Below are 14,930 nucleotides of genomic sequence, written 5' to 3' on the forward strand. Positions count from 1 at the left end.
AGAAATCACTTGGTTTTTGGTTTGTTTTTTTTTAATTTTTGAAATCACTAGATTTCTAAGGGCTTCTGAAGATAGATGATTTAACCCAAATCCCTAAATTTTGAAATAAAGTGAAGCTTAAAGAGTTAAATTGCCTATGGTGACACAAAAAGTTAATTGGCAGAGTAGACACCTAAATCTGGATATTTTAGTTTATTTTTTAAAGATTTTATTTATTTATTTGACAGAGAGAGAGACAGCCAGAGAGGGAACACAAGCAGGGGGAGTGGGAGAGGGAGAAGCAGGCCTCCCGCGGAGCAGGGAGCCCGATGCGGGGCTCGATCCCAGGACCCTGGGATCATGACCTGAGCCAAAGGCAGACGCTTAACAACTGAGCCACCCAGGTGCCCCTAAATCTGGGTATTTTAAATGTTTGCAAAGTTCCTTCTACTATACTCTCCTAATTTTTGTCTTCCTTGAGATACTGCACAACTTCTTAAAGCTGAAAGCATATATTCTATAATTATCTGATTCTAAGTATTAACTGGTCTTGTGGCCTTCATGGCAAATAACACATTGAAGTTAGTGGATGTTTCCTGATTGATTAGCAGATCAATCTTTCACTGATGCCCTTTTGTCCAATAGTTAAAGCGTTAATACTTTAACACTTTGCAACATAGGATGCAACAGAACTTAAATTCTCACCATCAGGGAGTGATAGGGGCCGAAGAGGAAAACATATCCATATGTATCCCTAGAGTTGCATCACGTGGGTCCATCACATTCCACTACACACCCTCAAATTTGGAGCCCTGCACCATGAGACTTGGGGCACAGCACACTCCAGCATGTCCCCCACTGCCGCCCCCCCACACACACACACAGCTCCCTCTCTGGATTATCACTGGAATCGGGAAGTATAAAAGAAACAGCCTTCAGTTGAGTTTTATTAATATTAGGGCCCTTCAAGGATTTGAGTCTACAACAGAAAAATGAGACCTCATTTCCTTCCACAAAGCCCAAGCCTCTTTTTGCAGGATTACCTTAGGCTAAAGTTATTGCATAAAGTTGCTAGGTCCCTTGAACAAATAAATAAGAGGTATATATCCTGGAAAGGTATTATAGCTGTACTTAGGAGGACTGGAATGGAAGAATGGTCCTAGACAGAAGAAAAACAGAAAGAACGGACTCTAAAATTTGAGAAAGGCTCAAGTAAACAAAGACGTCTTAGTGCCTAGGCTGAAAGAGGGGAAGAAACAGAGAGCACATGGCTATTTTCCAGAAAACAAGCATGGAGTGTTTATGCCCATCAGAAAAGGGTGTGTTAGAGAGGGGAAGAACAGGTACATCATCAGCCTCTTGTAAGGGAGGCTAGTAAAAATAATTAACGCTTTTATAGCATTTTACAGTTTATAAAAAGATTTATATATATCACTTCTTTTTCAAAAAAGATTTTATTTATTCATTTGAGACAGAAAGATACAGAGAGAGAGCATGAGGAGGGGGAGAGGCAGAGGGAGCAGCAAATTCCCCACTGAGCCGGCAGCCCAACTTGGGGCTCGATCCCAGGACCTGGTGATCACAACCTGAGCCGAAGGCAGACGCTTAACCATCTGAGCCACACAGGCATATATATATGAGATATATCTCACTTCTTAATGAATAGTCACTTTGGTTAATGTAGCTCTTGTTTGTTTATATTTATAGGGAGCTGAATAGTTGCTTTTCCTCGTCATTCATATTTTCGTAATTTTTTCATAAGTCATTGACTGATCCAACTAATAATTATTGAAAACCTTGTCATACCAAATGCTGGGGATACCAAGATTAAAGTTATAGCCATTGGGGCACCTGGGTGACTCAGTCGGTTAAGTGTCTGCCTTAGGCTCAGGTCATGATCTCAAGCCCCGTTTCTGGCTCTCTGCTCAGCGGGGAGCCTGTTTCTCCCTCTCCCTCTGCCTGTCACTCTTCCTACTCATGCACTCTCTCTCTAATAAATAAAAATAAAATCTTAAAAAAAAAAAGTTACATTCATTGTCCTCAAGGGCATCTCAGCATTGAAGATGAGGAGATGAGAAGACAGACAAATAAAATGTGATTATAAGTTAATTGCTATGAGATAAGCAAGCATATTATGGTTTCTAACACAAATTGAAAGAATTAAGAAAGGAGTAAGTCTAGTCCTGACTCTAGAATAGCAACAACTGAATTGAATCTTGAAGATTATCCAGGCAAAAACACAGAAGAAGCCTTTCAGGTAGTAGGACTAGTATAAAGACATAGGGACATGGCACATTTAGTTAAACCTAAGTAGTTTGTCATGGCTATCAAAGTGGGTGGGGAATCAAAGAAAAGTAGAACTGAAGAGGTAGGCAGAGTCAGATCATGAAAAGCTTACTGTGTATTTCCTTACAACATTTTTCAGTCACGATGCTGTTTAGTTCTCCAGAATTATCCTTTGGATAACCCAAAGGAATTTTTCTCACTAAAGAGAAAGAAACAAGCAGCTTGGGCAGCCCAAGATTGGAGTGTTTGTGGGACAGAGCAAAAAAAAAAAAAAAAAAGAAGGCAGGATTAACTTCAAAAAAATGAGCTCCATGAGAGCCAAGTGTCAATATAGGCTAAGGAGGAGAACCTCGGCCCTTAATTTTATTCCATTTGCCTTTATTCTGCTCAAAGCTGCCATGGGCCAGATAATACTTTCCAGTATTGAGGGCTGCTATGGCTCTCATTCAGAGCTAAATCTCTAAAGTTTATGATTTGGACTGGTTGAAAACTAATAATTAAGTTAATTTGTATTTCATAGAGCATAAGTAAGAGCAAAAGCATTCTAGCGCTTGTATTTGCAGTGAATAAAGATTATTTCCAACATAATAACATATACCTCTAATGCTAGAATACTTTTGCTCACCTTTGTTCCCTTCTATCGAACCTTTTCTCATTCTCTGGATCTCTCTCTCCTTAGCTCAATTTGGCAAAGATTCACTGAACTTAAACTATGTATCAGGCACTGCTGGATGCTAAGGATATAAAAAATGAATAAAACACTAAGCCTGCTGCAAAGAATTCTCCATCACACAAACGGATCATTGTGTTGCGTCCAGTGATAAAGATATCCACATGATTGAAAGAGGGCATGGAGGGGACAGAGATGCCCAATATATCCAGGGGGTAAGAGAAGGATTTCTGAAAAAGGAATTATTCATCTCAGTTTCAAAAGGTGCATATGAGTTTAGTCAAGAAAAGGAAGGAAAGAGAAAGACAACTGCAGGAGGAATAAGCAGCATAAACAAAGACAAGGGGAAGGAATGCCATAATGTGTGTATGGAACTACAAATAGTTCAATATTGCTGTAAATTGAAGTTTAGGGATGGAAATGGTTAGGAGATTGGAGAAGAAAGCACGGGTCAAATCATGGGAAGGTGATGAACTTTACCTATCAGACATGGGATAGGACATGAAAAGCTTTAAGCAAAGGAGTGAAGGAGTCAGATTTGTATTTTAAATAGTTCATTCAAGCTATTAAGTGGAAATCATCATGAAACTTACAAAAGTTCTAGGTAAAATTAATGAGAACTTGAAATCTCCTCAGTTGAGACAGAGACTATGAGAAGAGCTGGAATAGGAGGGGAGATAAGGAATTCAGTACTGGAACAAATGACCTTGAGTTGCCCTCAACCACCCAAATGGAGACATCCAGCAGGCAACTAAACATGTGTATAAAACTCAGGACAATGTTCTGGTCTAAAGGCTGAGATTTGGGAACTGATTGCATTTAGGAGGTAACTGACATCTTGAGAGTAGAGGAATCAGGGAATGTGTGTAGAGTGAAAAAAAGAAGTGGGCAGAAGATGGGGCCCTGAGGAACACTCACATTTAATGAGGTAAGCAAAGAAAAAGAACAAAAAGAGTGAGAAGGAACTTTAAAAAGGTATGAACAAAGACTGCCATATTCAAAAGTGAAGGGACTTCCAAATGGAAGATAAACAGTGTCAAACCAATCCAGAAAAGTATAGAATGACACCTTCCTTTGGACTTAGCAAGAACAATTTCAGTATTATGGAGGTGGAAGCCATCAGTGCAGGAGGGGAAATATAGGATAAGGAAGTAGAGACAAGAGTGAGATTTCTATTTCACATCTGGAAGAGTGATTAAGAAGGTAAATAGCAGATTTTGCTTGTTTCTTTATTTGCAAGGACAGAGCAACCAGTAGAAAATGAGAGAATGAACAGAAGGAAAAAGAAGGGGTGACATTTAAAGCAAAGACATGGAGAAGGCAGGAGGAGATGGGTCTTTTTAAAATAAGACAGTATCCTCATGCTCTGATAATGGAATAAAGAAAATGAGCACTAAGGTAAGACAGAGAAGCACAACAGGAACATTCTAAAGGAACTGTGTAATAATAGCATGGAATCCTGAAAGCCAAGTATGTGTTCAGAAGAGTATAACCCAGGATACAGCAAAAGTTTAGGATTAAGAGAGTAGTGACAAATGAGTCTGAAAAGATAAACTGGAGCAGGTTGCAAATAAGCCTCATGAGCAACAATGTGTTAGAGAAGAACATTAAAAAGGAAATTATAAGATTTGTGAATGCTTTTGTTTTGTTTAATACTTTGAATGCAATGTGAAAGATAGGTTGAATAGGAGGAGAACACAGGCACACCTTTTAAAGCATTCTGTTTCTCTCTTCATTTTCCTCTGCAACCACCCTTCCCTAATTAGTCACAAGTGAAACTGAAGCAGAGCTATTTTAGCATTTATTTATTAAATAAGGATTTTTTTTTTTAAAGATTTTATTTATTTATTTATGTGAGAGAGAGAGAGAGAGAGAAACAGCATGAGAGGGGATAGGGTCAGAGGGAGAAGCAGGCTTCCCGCTGAGCCGGGAGCCCGATGTGGGACTCGATCCCAGGACTCTGGGATCATGACCTGAGCCGAAGGCAGTCGCTTAACCAACTGAGCCACCCAGGCGCCCTATTAAATAAGGATTTATGTGGTCCTGTCCTTAACTGTTAAAATAACTGAGTCGAATAGGTAATATTTCTCTTATTTAAAAAAAAAAGCTAAATTATATTTCCTTCCAAAAAATACCAAAGAAAGCCTTCAAAAATTTTGCCTTTGAGCAAGTAGACTTCAATTTAAAAAAATAAAAATATTCTTCATCTTGAAATGTGCAAAATAGACAATAAAACTACACAATAGGGGAACTCAAAAAAGGGACAAAGACAGGTTGGGTATATGCAGTTGGAAACAGGGAAGGATGCAACAATCAGTAGTAAGCCTCTTTACCCTTTACAAAGTGCTTTTCCAAAACCTTATTTTAGTCAATTCTCACAACATTGCTATGAGATATACATATTTTAACTTCCATTTCACACATGTGGGAACTAATTTTTGTCTGTTGTTCTGGAACCTAGAACAGTGTCTGGCATATGGTAAGACTCCAAAGAAAAATGTGTCAAATAGAGGGAAAAGGGGCTCAGAGAGGTTATGTAACTCTGATAGGGTCACATGGTTGAGGGTGGAGCCGGGTCTTAACCCTAGGTCTTCTGAACCTCAATCCTGTATGTTCACATTGTTTCATGAATGCTGAAAAGAGAAGAAAAGGGTAGAGTGATTGAATATAATCATAACCTGCTTTACAATTTTATGGAAACAGATTAAAATTTCAGAAATGCCTGCTATTAAGCAAAAACACCAAGGCCAGTATATTTCCTGCAATTCTTAGTCATGCTGCATGGGCATCTTTAGAGTTCAGAGATCTATGGTATTTGCTCACTTTATTTTCTCCGTAGGTCACCTGCCATATTCTAAGTTACTGCCTCCTGCTGCACTGAAGTAGTATCTGCAGGACAGAAAAGCCTTTTATATCATCTTCTCTTCTCTCTAGAAAGTGATATATAGCCTTCTGGTATTCAATTGCATCTATGTGGAAAGCTAAAACAAAGGATGACAATGCTACCCAATGAGTATGCAGAAGATCTTACTCACAAGAGTTAGAGAGGCACACATAGTGTGAGTACCATTAAACACCAAAAACAGGATGCAACTCTCCATCTTGAGGCCACTATGTTTAACCATGCCCTCACTCTCTGTAATGAATATGATCCTGAAAAAGCTGTGTACATATAAAATTTTTTGGAAAGTGAGCAATTGCAAAAGCGGTGGGGTGCTTACTATTTAAGTGAATCATGTGGTAAATCCTTTTGCAAAAGAAACCTTTTTTATAACAAAAAATAATTTAATTTTTCTGCTGGCAAATTTGTCTTGTGTGTATAGGAATCTACCAATTTGGGTTCAGAACCTGACATTTCAGCTATTTATTACTGGGCAAGTGACTACTTTTATGAGTTTGTTTATTCATCTATGAAATATTCTTTCTACTGCTCAGGATCACTGTGAGGATAAAATGAGATAATGTGTATGCATACGTTGTATAAACTGCTCAGAACAGTGTACATGGCAGGGATCAAGAAATAAAGTCTGTCAGCCAACACTTCAACATATGTATACAAAAGTTCTTAGATCTATCAGGAAGAGAGGAATTTAACCACAAGTCCCCAATTCCCATCATGAGGAGGTAAGAAAGAAGTACTAAATGGAGAGTACTCAAAAATGAGCTTTTCATCAAAGACATGTTTAATCATTTATTGACCTATGCCTCTTCTTCCAAAGATTTACAAGCATTATGCCATAGAGTAAATTATAAAGCTTTTTAAAGATAATGGCACACAAACTGTAACATGGAAATAAAATAGTGCTGTAAAGGATCTTAGAGAACGTCTGTTTCAATCCTCTCATTTGACAGATTTTAGAAAATCAAAATCCGAAGAGGCAAAGTAGTTTACCTAAGGATATACAATGGCACATTTTTAATAGCATGAACATTTCTAACCACATCTTCATTTCCTAGGACAGCCCACCTCTGTGGTCCCATAGTACCCTATGCACACTAATTACCATACTATAATAAATCCTACTTAAATGTCTGTCTTCTCCCCTACTGGACTGTAAGATCCTAGTAAACAAGGCCTATGCCTAACTTATCCTTATATCCCCAGCACCTGGCTTGTGTTAGATGCTTAACTGCACTGAACATACCCCAGTTAAAACTGTTTTACCAATGTGAGGGAAAAGTATATAATTCTGGAAAACTTACTGTTTAGGCCTCCAATACTTTTTGCTTAGCAAGATATTAAAAACGCTAATGTAACTACAGATCTGAACTTGGGTACAGAAAGACAGGAAGCAATCTCAGGTAGACAGGGACACTACGGTAAAAATGGGTCCCTGAAAGGAAGGTCATCACTGTAGCACAGTCCTACTGTCTTTATTATATTGTTGGATTTTGATTCGAAAAGCTTCTCCTTCAATCATTTTACAGTGAACTTTGCTGAAACAATAACACGAATAAGACAATGAAATTGCCAGTGTGAATATAGTGTGGTGTTCATGTGGCTCTTTTTAAAGTATTTACTAAAAATTCCACAATGACTCTTTAAAAGAAATAGACAAAAACAGTATTTTTAAGGAGAAAAGGATTAAATTTGAGGGATCTGCCTAAAGAGTGACTTAAGAGTAGAAAGACCTCTTTGAGAAAGACGTGGTCGCGGCTACAGTGGAGCCCTGGATGCCCTGCTTCTGCTCCTGACTCACCGCTGTTTGCTCTCCTCCAGGAAAGTCAGTCAGGAAGCCACTCTGCAGCCATGGCTTTTAAAAGCACTGGGAAGACACCCTGGAACCAGAGGTGGCGATTCACCAATTTAGAATTACTCTAGCCAGCCGCAACCTAAAATCTTGGGAGACAGTATGTGCTAACTTGATCAGAGGTACAAAGGAAAAGAACCTCAAAGTGAAAGGACCAGTTCGGATACCTACCAAGATCTGAGAATCACTACAAGAAAAATTCCTTGTGGTTAAGGTTCTAAGACTTGGGACTGTTTTCGGATGAAGATCCACAAGCGACTCATTGATTTGCACAGCCCTTCTGAGATTGTTAAGCAAATTACTCCCATCAGTATTGAGCCAGGAGTCAAGGCTGAAGTCACCATTGCAGATGCTTAAATCAACCTTTTAAATAAATTATCAGTTGTTAAAAAAAAAAAATTAAAGAGAGTAGAAAGAAACTTGAGTTGGAGTCAGATGATATAAGTTCTAGTCGTCATTCTCTAACTTCTTATTTGACCTTGGTCAAATCATTCCATTTCTCTGCACTACACGATCATTCAGATTCTTTCAAGTTCAAATGTCGCAATTATAAAACTAAAAAGTCCCTATCAATCCTTGAAAGAGTCAGAGATGGAGAAAGATAAAAAGAAGGTAGAAAGATAGTAAAATAGAGGGATACTGTGGTATAATGGGGAAAAAAGGCTTAGTAGAGAGACTGAAGTTCTAGATTGTAGTTCTGGTTTTGCCATTAACTAGCTGAGTAACCTTGAACAGTCACTTTCCCTTTTCAGATCAAGATTTCTCCCATTTATAAAGTACCCAGATGATCTTCCAGCTCTAATAATCTAGAATTCTAAGCTACAGTCTACTGCTATTATGAACAATGCAATTTTATAGAATCAGTGTGTTTGTGTTCACAAGTCAGAAACAGGACATACAGGTAAAATATTTAGTAGACAGAAGCCTCGAACCTCACTTGAGTTTTTCCCCCAAGTTCTAATTCAAATATTTTTCTAGAGCTTCTCACAAGCACTGGTTCATACTACTGTACTTTGAATTCCCTTATTCTTAATGATATGTCCAAAGACAGACCATAAAAGCATGGAAAATAGGTGCTGCCTAGATAATGCATCAATCCAGTCTCTTCATGGTCTCTCTCTTTTCTACCACTGTACTTTCCTTATACTATCCACTCTCTGGACTGAGCCAAACCTATCTCTTTTGATTCAAATTCTTCAAGGTTCAGTTTAAATCTCGATACTTGCATGAAGCATTCCCTTCCCACTGTAGCCCACATCCATTTTTCACTCTTTTAAACTTCTAAAGTACTACAGTGCTATGGTGGAGATTCAGTGATATTTGTAAAGAGATTCGTACATTTCCCATATAGCAAATGCTCAATAAATGATAGTAGTGTTGTCGCCACACCTTTAGCACTAATCACATATCCTTTAGTTCAGGGCATCTTAAATTTAATGTGCATGTGAATCACCTGGACATTTTATTCAAATGCAAATTGATTCAGTAGGTATGATGACCTGATAATCTGTAGTTCAAAAAGCTCCTGGTTGGGGCACCTGGGTGGTGCAGTCGGTTGAGCAGTTGACTATCTGACTCTTGTTTTCCACTCACGTGGTGATCTCAGGGTCTTGGGATCAAGCCCCACGTCGTGCTCAGCGATCAGTGTGGAGTCTGCTTGAGATTCTTTCTCCCTCTCCCTCTGCCCCTCCCACTCGTGGTCTCTACCTAAAATAAATAAATAGATCTTAAAAAAAAAAAAAAAAAGCTCCTGCTTGATGCCAGTGCTGTTGATCCAAGGACTATATTCTTTGAATTACAAAGGGTAGTTTTTGGAAACTTAAAAAAAAAAGTATGGGGAAACCCTCCTACACTGTTGGTGGGAATGCAAGCTGGTGCAGCCACTCTGGAAAACAGTATGGAAGTCCCTCAAAAAGTTGAAAATAGAACTACCCTACGACTAGGCAATTGCATTACTGGGTATATACCCCAAAGATACAAAGGTAGTTGATCCAAAGGGGCACCTGCACCCCAATGTTTATAGCAGCAATGTTAACAATAGTCAAACTATGGAAAGAGCCCAGATGTCCGTCGACAGATGAATTGATAAAGAAGATACGGTATGTGTGTGTGTATATATATACATATGTGTATATACATACACACACACACACACACATATATATATAATGGAATACTATGCAGCCATCAGAAAATGAAATCTTACCACTTGCAACAATGTGGATGGAACTAAAGGGTATTATGCTAAGCGAAATAAGTCAATCAGAGAAAGACAATTATCATATGATCTCACTGATTTGTGGAATTTAAGAAACAAGGCAGAGGACCATAGGGGAAGAGAGGAAAAAATGAAACAAGATGAAACCAGAGAGGGAGACAAACCATTAAGAGACTTTTTTTTTTTTTTAAGATTTTATTTATTTATTTGACAGAGAGACAGTGAGAGAGGGAACACAAGCAGGGGGAGTGGGAGGGGGAGAAGCAGGCTCCCCGCTGAGCAGGGAGCCCGACATGGGGCTCGATCCCAGGACCCTGGGATCATGACCTGAGCCGAAGGCAGACACCCAACAACTGAGCCACCCAGGCGCCCCAAGAGACTCTTAATCATAGGAAACAAACTGAGGGTTGCTGGAGGGGAGGAGGGTGGAGGGATGGGGTAACTGGGTGATGGACACTGAGGAGGGTATGTGTTATAATGAGCACTGGGTATTATATAAGACTGATGAACCACAGACCTGTACCCCTGAAACAAATAATACATTATATGTTAATTTTTTTAAAAAAAAAGTATGTTATCTTATCTGTCCACCTGAACAGAAAGATCTTAAGAGACAGATACTACATCTTCTTTTTCTTAGCATATACACCCTATACTGAGAAGGTGCTCAATAACCACCTGTGGATTTACCATATCTATAGTCCCTAGAACACCTAGATAATCTCTAGAATGTCTGTGCTATGCTGATTTTCAAATCAAACATTGAGACATGCTAAGATGAAAAAGCTCACTTGGTCACTGGAATTGGAATTGCTGAAAATGGAGGCAGGGGAAAATCTGAGAGAAAATTTACCTCTTCACCAGTGAGAGTGTAATATGCAGAAAAAACAACACACAAATGGACATTTGTTCCTTGTTTAAGCACAAAGATAATTAGAGTTCAGTCTTAACTGCACTTAAAATTTAGGTATGAACCTTAAAAGAAGACACGCATTTTCAGGCAAAATATATATATATTTAAAACACTAGTAACAATTACTAATAAGGGATATAATAAGCTTGATTTCATTTTTTAGTGGAGCAGATCCATTTTTTTCAATGATTCTTTAGTGTGCAATTAATCTAAAGATCTCAAGTAACCAATGAAAACACATTTCAAGCAAAAGACAGAAACACCCTCCAATTTTCCCATCAACTTAGTCCGTAGGAAAGTCCCCAAATTCCATTGCCCACAATTACACTGATAAAAATTTGAATGAATCTGCTGCATATTAAGTCTGCTCTGAGAGGCTGCCTACTTTAAGCCCTTTTTTAAATCTCCAATCATTTAAATGCTTCTTAAAACCCTCTTTATTTTAGCATTCTATAATTCAAATGGGACCAATATTCTTAATTCTACTGGGAAGCTACACTCTGACTTCCTATTCAAGCATCAAGAAGATAATATGGGGCATATATGACACCTGCTCACTGAATGCTATCTAGATAGCTTAAACAGTGAGACAAATTTACTAAAATTTGCTGTTAGAGGAAAAAGCACCTTTTTAAGTCACTATGCTTGTCATAAGCAGACACCTGCTCCTTAACTTATAGAGAATTTTCAATAAAACCATTCAACAATATTTAACTGAGATGTTTTTAACAAATTCAGGCAAGAAAGAAGACAAAATCTGCAATCCTGAGAATTGCTATTAAGCACAGAAACAGAGAAGTGTCAAATGCTGTCAAGCACTAGACTCAAACTGGGTTTGTGAGTTTTAATAAATCAATGTTATTACTTCAGAGAAAATCAGAAAACAGTTGGGAGTCAGCCCAAAGTGGCTACTATTACTTCCATCAGAAATCTAGTGCCCAGAGCAAGGCAAATTCTCTGGTTCATGCCAGGCAGGCAGTCTTTCCTAAAGAAAAATACTATCCAAAAGGAGTTTTGAATTCTAAACTACTGAAGCAGTTAGTGCTAAACACAAATCTACAGCAGCCACATCATACCCATACAAATGAGTATCTTCCTACCTTTGGGTACCTAACTGGTAATTAAACCCAAAACAAATGCCTTCAACAGGATAGGAGATCAGGACAAGGTACAGGAGTGTCAGATTCTTGCATAAAAAAATGAAGCACCAGTATCATTCCCATTTCTCCCCTCCTTTTCCTGGCCTTTCTTCAAGACTCATCTTTTGCAAAGCTTTCTCCAATAACTCTGGCTCTCATAATCACCCTGTTTATTGAATGCCTAAAACACGAGTCTGAAATAATTGTAGAATCATTTTTGTTAACTGTTTCATGTCTCCATTTTGTCTCCCAAATTTCAGTGTGAGTTCTTGGTAAGGCCCCTACACTGCCTACCCTGTAGAGGGAGCCTATTATTAATACTGCCAATAATACAATAATAGTGAGGCAACACAGCACAGTGGAATGGCAATACTGGAGTCAAATGGGTCTAAGTTCAAATCCTAGATCAACTGTTTGCTGGCTGTATGACCGGGAACACATTACTCACTTTTTGTAAGCCTGTTTTGTGTTTAGAATTTAATGAGATATATGTTAGAGCACCTAGTACAGGGTTTGACATATCACAGACGCTCAATAAAACTTACTTACCTACCTTTCTCACTTAATAAGCACTTGTTGATTTGAACTAAGAATAATCCTCCTAGGGAACTACCAATGGGACCATCTTATATTTTCCTCATACACTCTTGCTGGTGCCTCTGTTATTTCCTAACAAAGATCCCTTAAGATTTTCTACTCCATTGTTCTGAGAAAAGGCAACTACACAAGTCACCCAAATGACTATTCAGAATGGTCATATTAGGGGCCAGCAGGAATGCATCTCCACATCTACATCTCACTCCCATTACACCCACACCAGCACTCCCTCCCTCCAAGTCTCCCAGTGAGAAAATGATAGAGAAAAGCAGTAAAGCAGCCAAAAGAGGAAAAGGAGATAAACAGCTCTGTGGTCCCTCCATGCCTCACTCTTGGGAGGAAGCACTTGGTCCAGTCTCTAACCTCAACCCTTGTGAGAAAGAAAAAAATAAAACCCTTCCTGTATTCCTGAAGAAGAAGCAACCCAGATTCCTTGCCTCTTCATTTTTTCAAGCCCTTCACCAGTCAATTCTTCCAACACCACCCACCCCAACCATCTCTTGGGCCAAATTCCTGCTACATAAAATAGAACTTCTTTAGATTTGTCTTGAATGAACCCCATTCATGCTTTTACCAACTTGAGGTAACATTTTCCCCCAGCCTTCACCATTCTAAGTTGGAATATCCCTTAGAAAAAAGAAAGAAAAGAAAAAATAAAAGAAAGATTGATTCTCGAAATTGCTGTCTACTGCATTAAGGTAAATCTTTTTATTTGTTTGTGCCCCTTTAATGATCCAGAATATTTTATCTCGGTCATCTTTCCAGCTGGAAAAAAACACCATCATTTTCACAAACCCCCCCACCCCGCCACACACACACACACACACACACACTTTTTTTTTACTAAAACAAAAACAAATTTAAAAATCCACAAATACCCTCCCTGCTGTACAAAATACAAGAATTTTATTATTCTTAAACCGACTACAGCCATGCTCCACTGGAACAAGCTCAGGTACACCTGGGCTCTCACATCCGTGCTTTGGCCAACGTGGATGTCAATACTGATACAAGCCTTCATCCAGCCAGGTGAAAACTCCCTCCATCACCCTCTCCCCGCAAAACACCCATTTCCACCGCAAATTCACTCCGTGCCTCACGATGTAGAATCTTTTTTATTGGCTTTAAATGTTTCACCTGAGCTTCTACGTGTCTAGGCTGAAAAGTCGGTTCCTTCGGCCCCCCCTTCAAAACAAAAAACAAAAAACAAAACTCTGGTTTGTTGTGGTTTTTTTAAGATTCTTCCCTGTTGCATAAAGTAGCTCCTTGTTTTATGTGTCGTGAGGGATCTGAAAGAATCCAGGCAATATTTCGCCTCAGGATTCACCTTTCCAGATCCCCCCCCCCCCCCGCCCCAGCACACACAACGCTCAACATCCCCCCATCTCCCCACTGCGGGACCATACAGACCCTCCTTCTCAGCGGTCAGAGAAGATTCCTTGGCGCCCGGGACCACCTTCCCCGCGGCCTCCAGCTGCCCGGCAGGCCCCGGGAACCCCCAGCGGCGGCGGCGGCCGGGCACCTACCAGTCGGTGTGCGGCTCGTCGACGACCAGCAGCACCTTGGCCTTCCTGGCGGCGGCGGGCGCGGGCGCGGGCGCGTCCACCAGGCCGGCCGAGGCGGCCGTCTGCTTCACGGCTTGGGACAGCGAGCTGAAGAAGCTGCTGCCCACCGACGGCGCCGCGGCAGCCTGCGGCGCGGGTTGCGGCGCGGGCGCCGGGGCCGGGGCCGGCGGCGGCCTCCGCTCGGGGCCCGGCGAGGCGGCCGGGGGCGCCGAGGAGGCCGAGGCCGCGCCGGGACCGGGGGGCGGCGGCGGCGGCTGCTGGGGCTCGGGCCGCTGCAGGTCGGTCATGTAGCCATTGGGCAGGTTGGCGATGAAGCTGCTGTCCGACAGTCGGCGCCTCAGGAAGTTCATCATCTGGCTTGAGGGCCTGGGGGCGCGCGGGGCGGCGGGGCCGGGTGGCGCGGAGGGCGAGACTGAGGCGGCGGTGGCTGGGACACCGAGGCGGCTGAGGCGGCTGCGGCCCGGTCCGCGGCGAGCGAGCCCAGCAGACACCCGCGGTGCACTGGGCCGGGCGGGCCGGGAGGCGCGAGGCTCCGCGCCAGGGAGCGGGCGGGGCCGGGGGCGGGGCCACCTCTCGCCCCGCCCCGCGCCGCAGAGCGGGCGCCGCCCCCGACTCGCAGCCTGCGCGCCCGCGCCTAGCCGTGGGGCCTCTAGTCTGGGGATTTGGGTCGGGGGATTGCCAGGCTTCCTGCAACCTGAGCGGAGCTCTGTGGAGAGAGCGTGGGAGCCAGTCTTGCTCCCCGAGAATAGGGAAAAGGGAGCCGAGACCCCTACCCCTTTTTGGTTGGGGATAAAAGAGCCATGTCCCTCCCG

At 41.3% G+C, this 14,930-nt stretch overlaps 1 protein-coding gene and 1 pseudogene across 1 annotated transcript in view; one reads left to right on the forward strand and one right to left on the reverse strand.

Moving 5' to 3' along the window:
- The window catches only part of SYN2 (synapsin II), a 192,614-nt gene extending 178,000 nt beyond the window's left edge, over positions 1-14,614 (reverse strand). Inside the window, exon 1 of the mRNA XM_078074963.1 lies at positions 14,080-14,614. Coding sequence (XP_077931089.1) covers positions 14,080-14,471 — 392 coding nt within the window. The 5' untranslated portion in view covers positions 14,472-14,614. The remainder of the gene's footprint in view (positions 1-14,079) is intronic.
- On the forward strand, positions 7,686-8,093 carry LOC118541584 (small ribosomal subunit protein uS10 pseudogene; annotated as a pseudogene).
- Positions 14,615-14,930: the final 316 nt, after the last annotated feature.

This window comes from Halichoerus grypus, chromosome 1 (genome assembly GCF_964656455.1).
Source record: "Halichoerus grypus chromosome 1, mHalGry1.hap1.1, whole genome shotgun sequence".
Lineage (NCBI taxonomy): Eukaryota > Metazoa > Chordata > Mammalia > Carnivora > Phocidae > Halichoerus > Halichoerus grypus.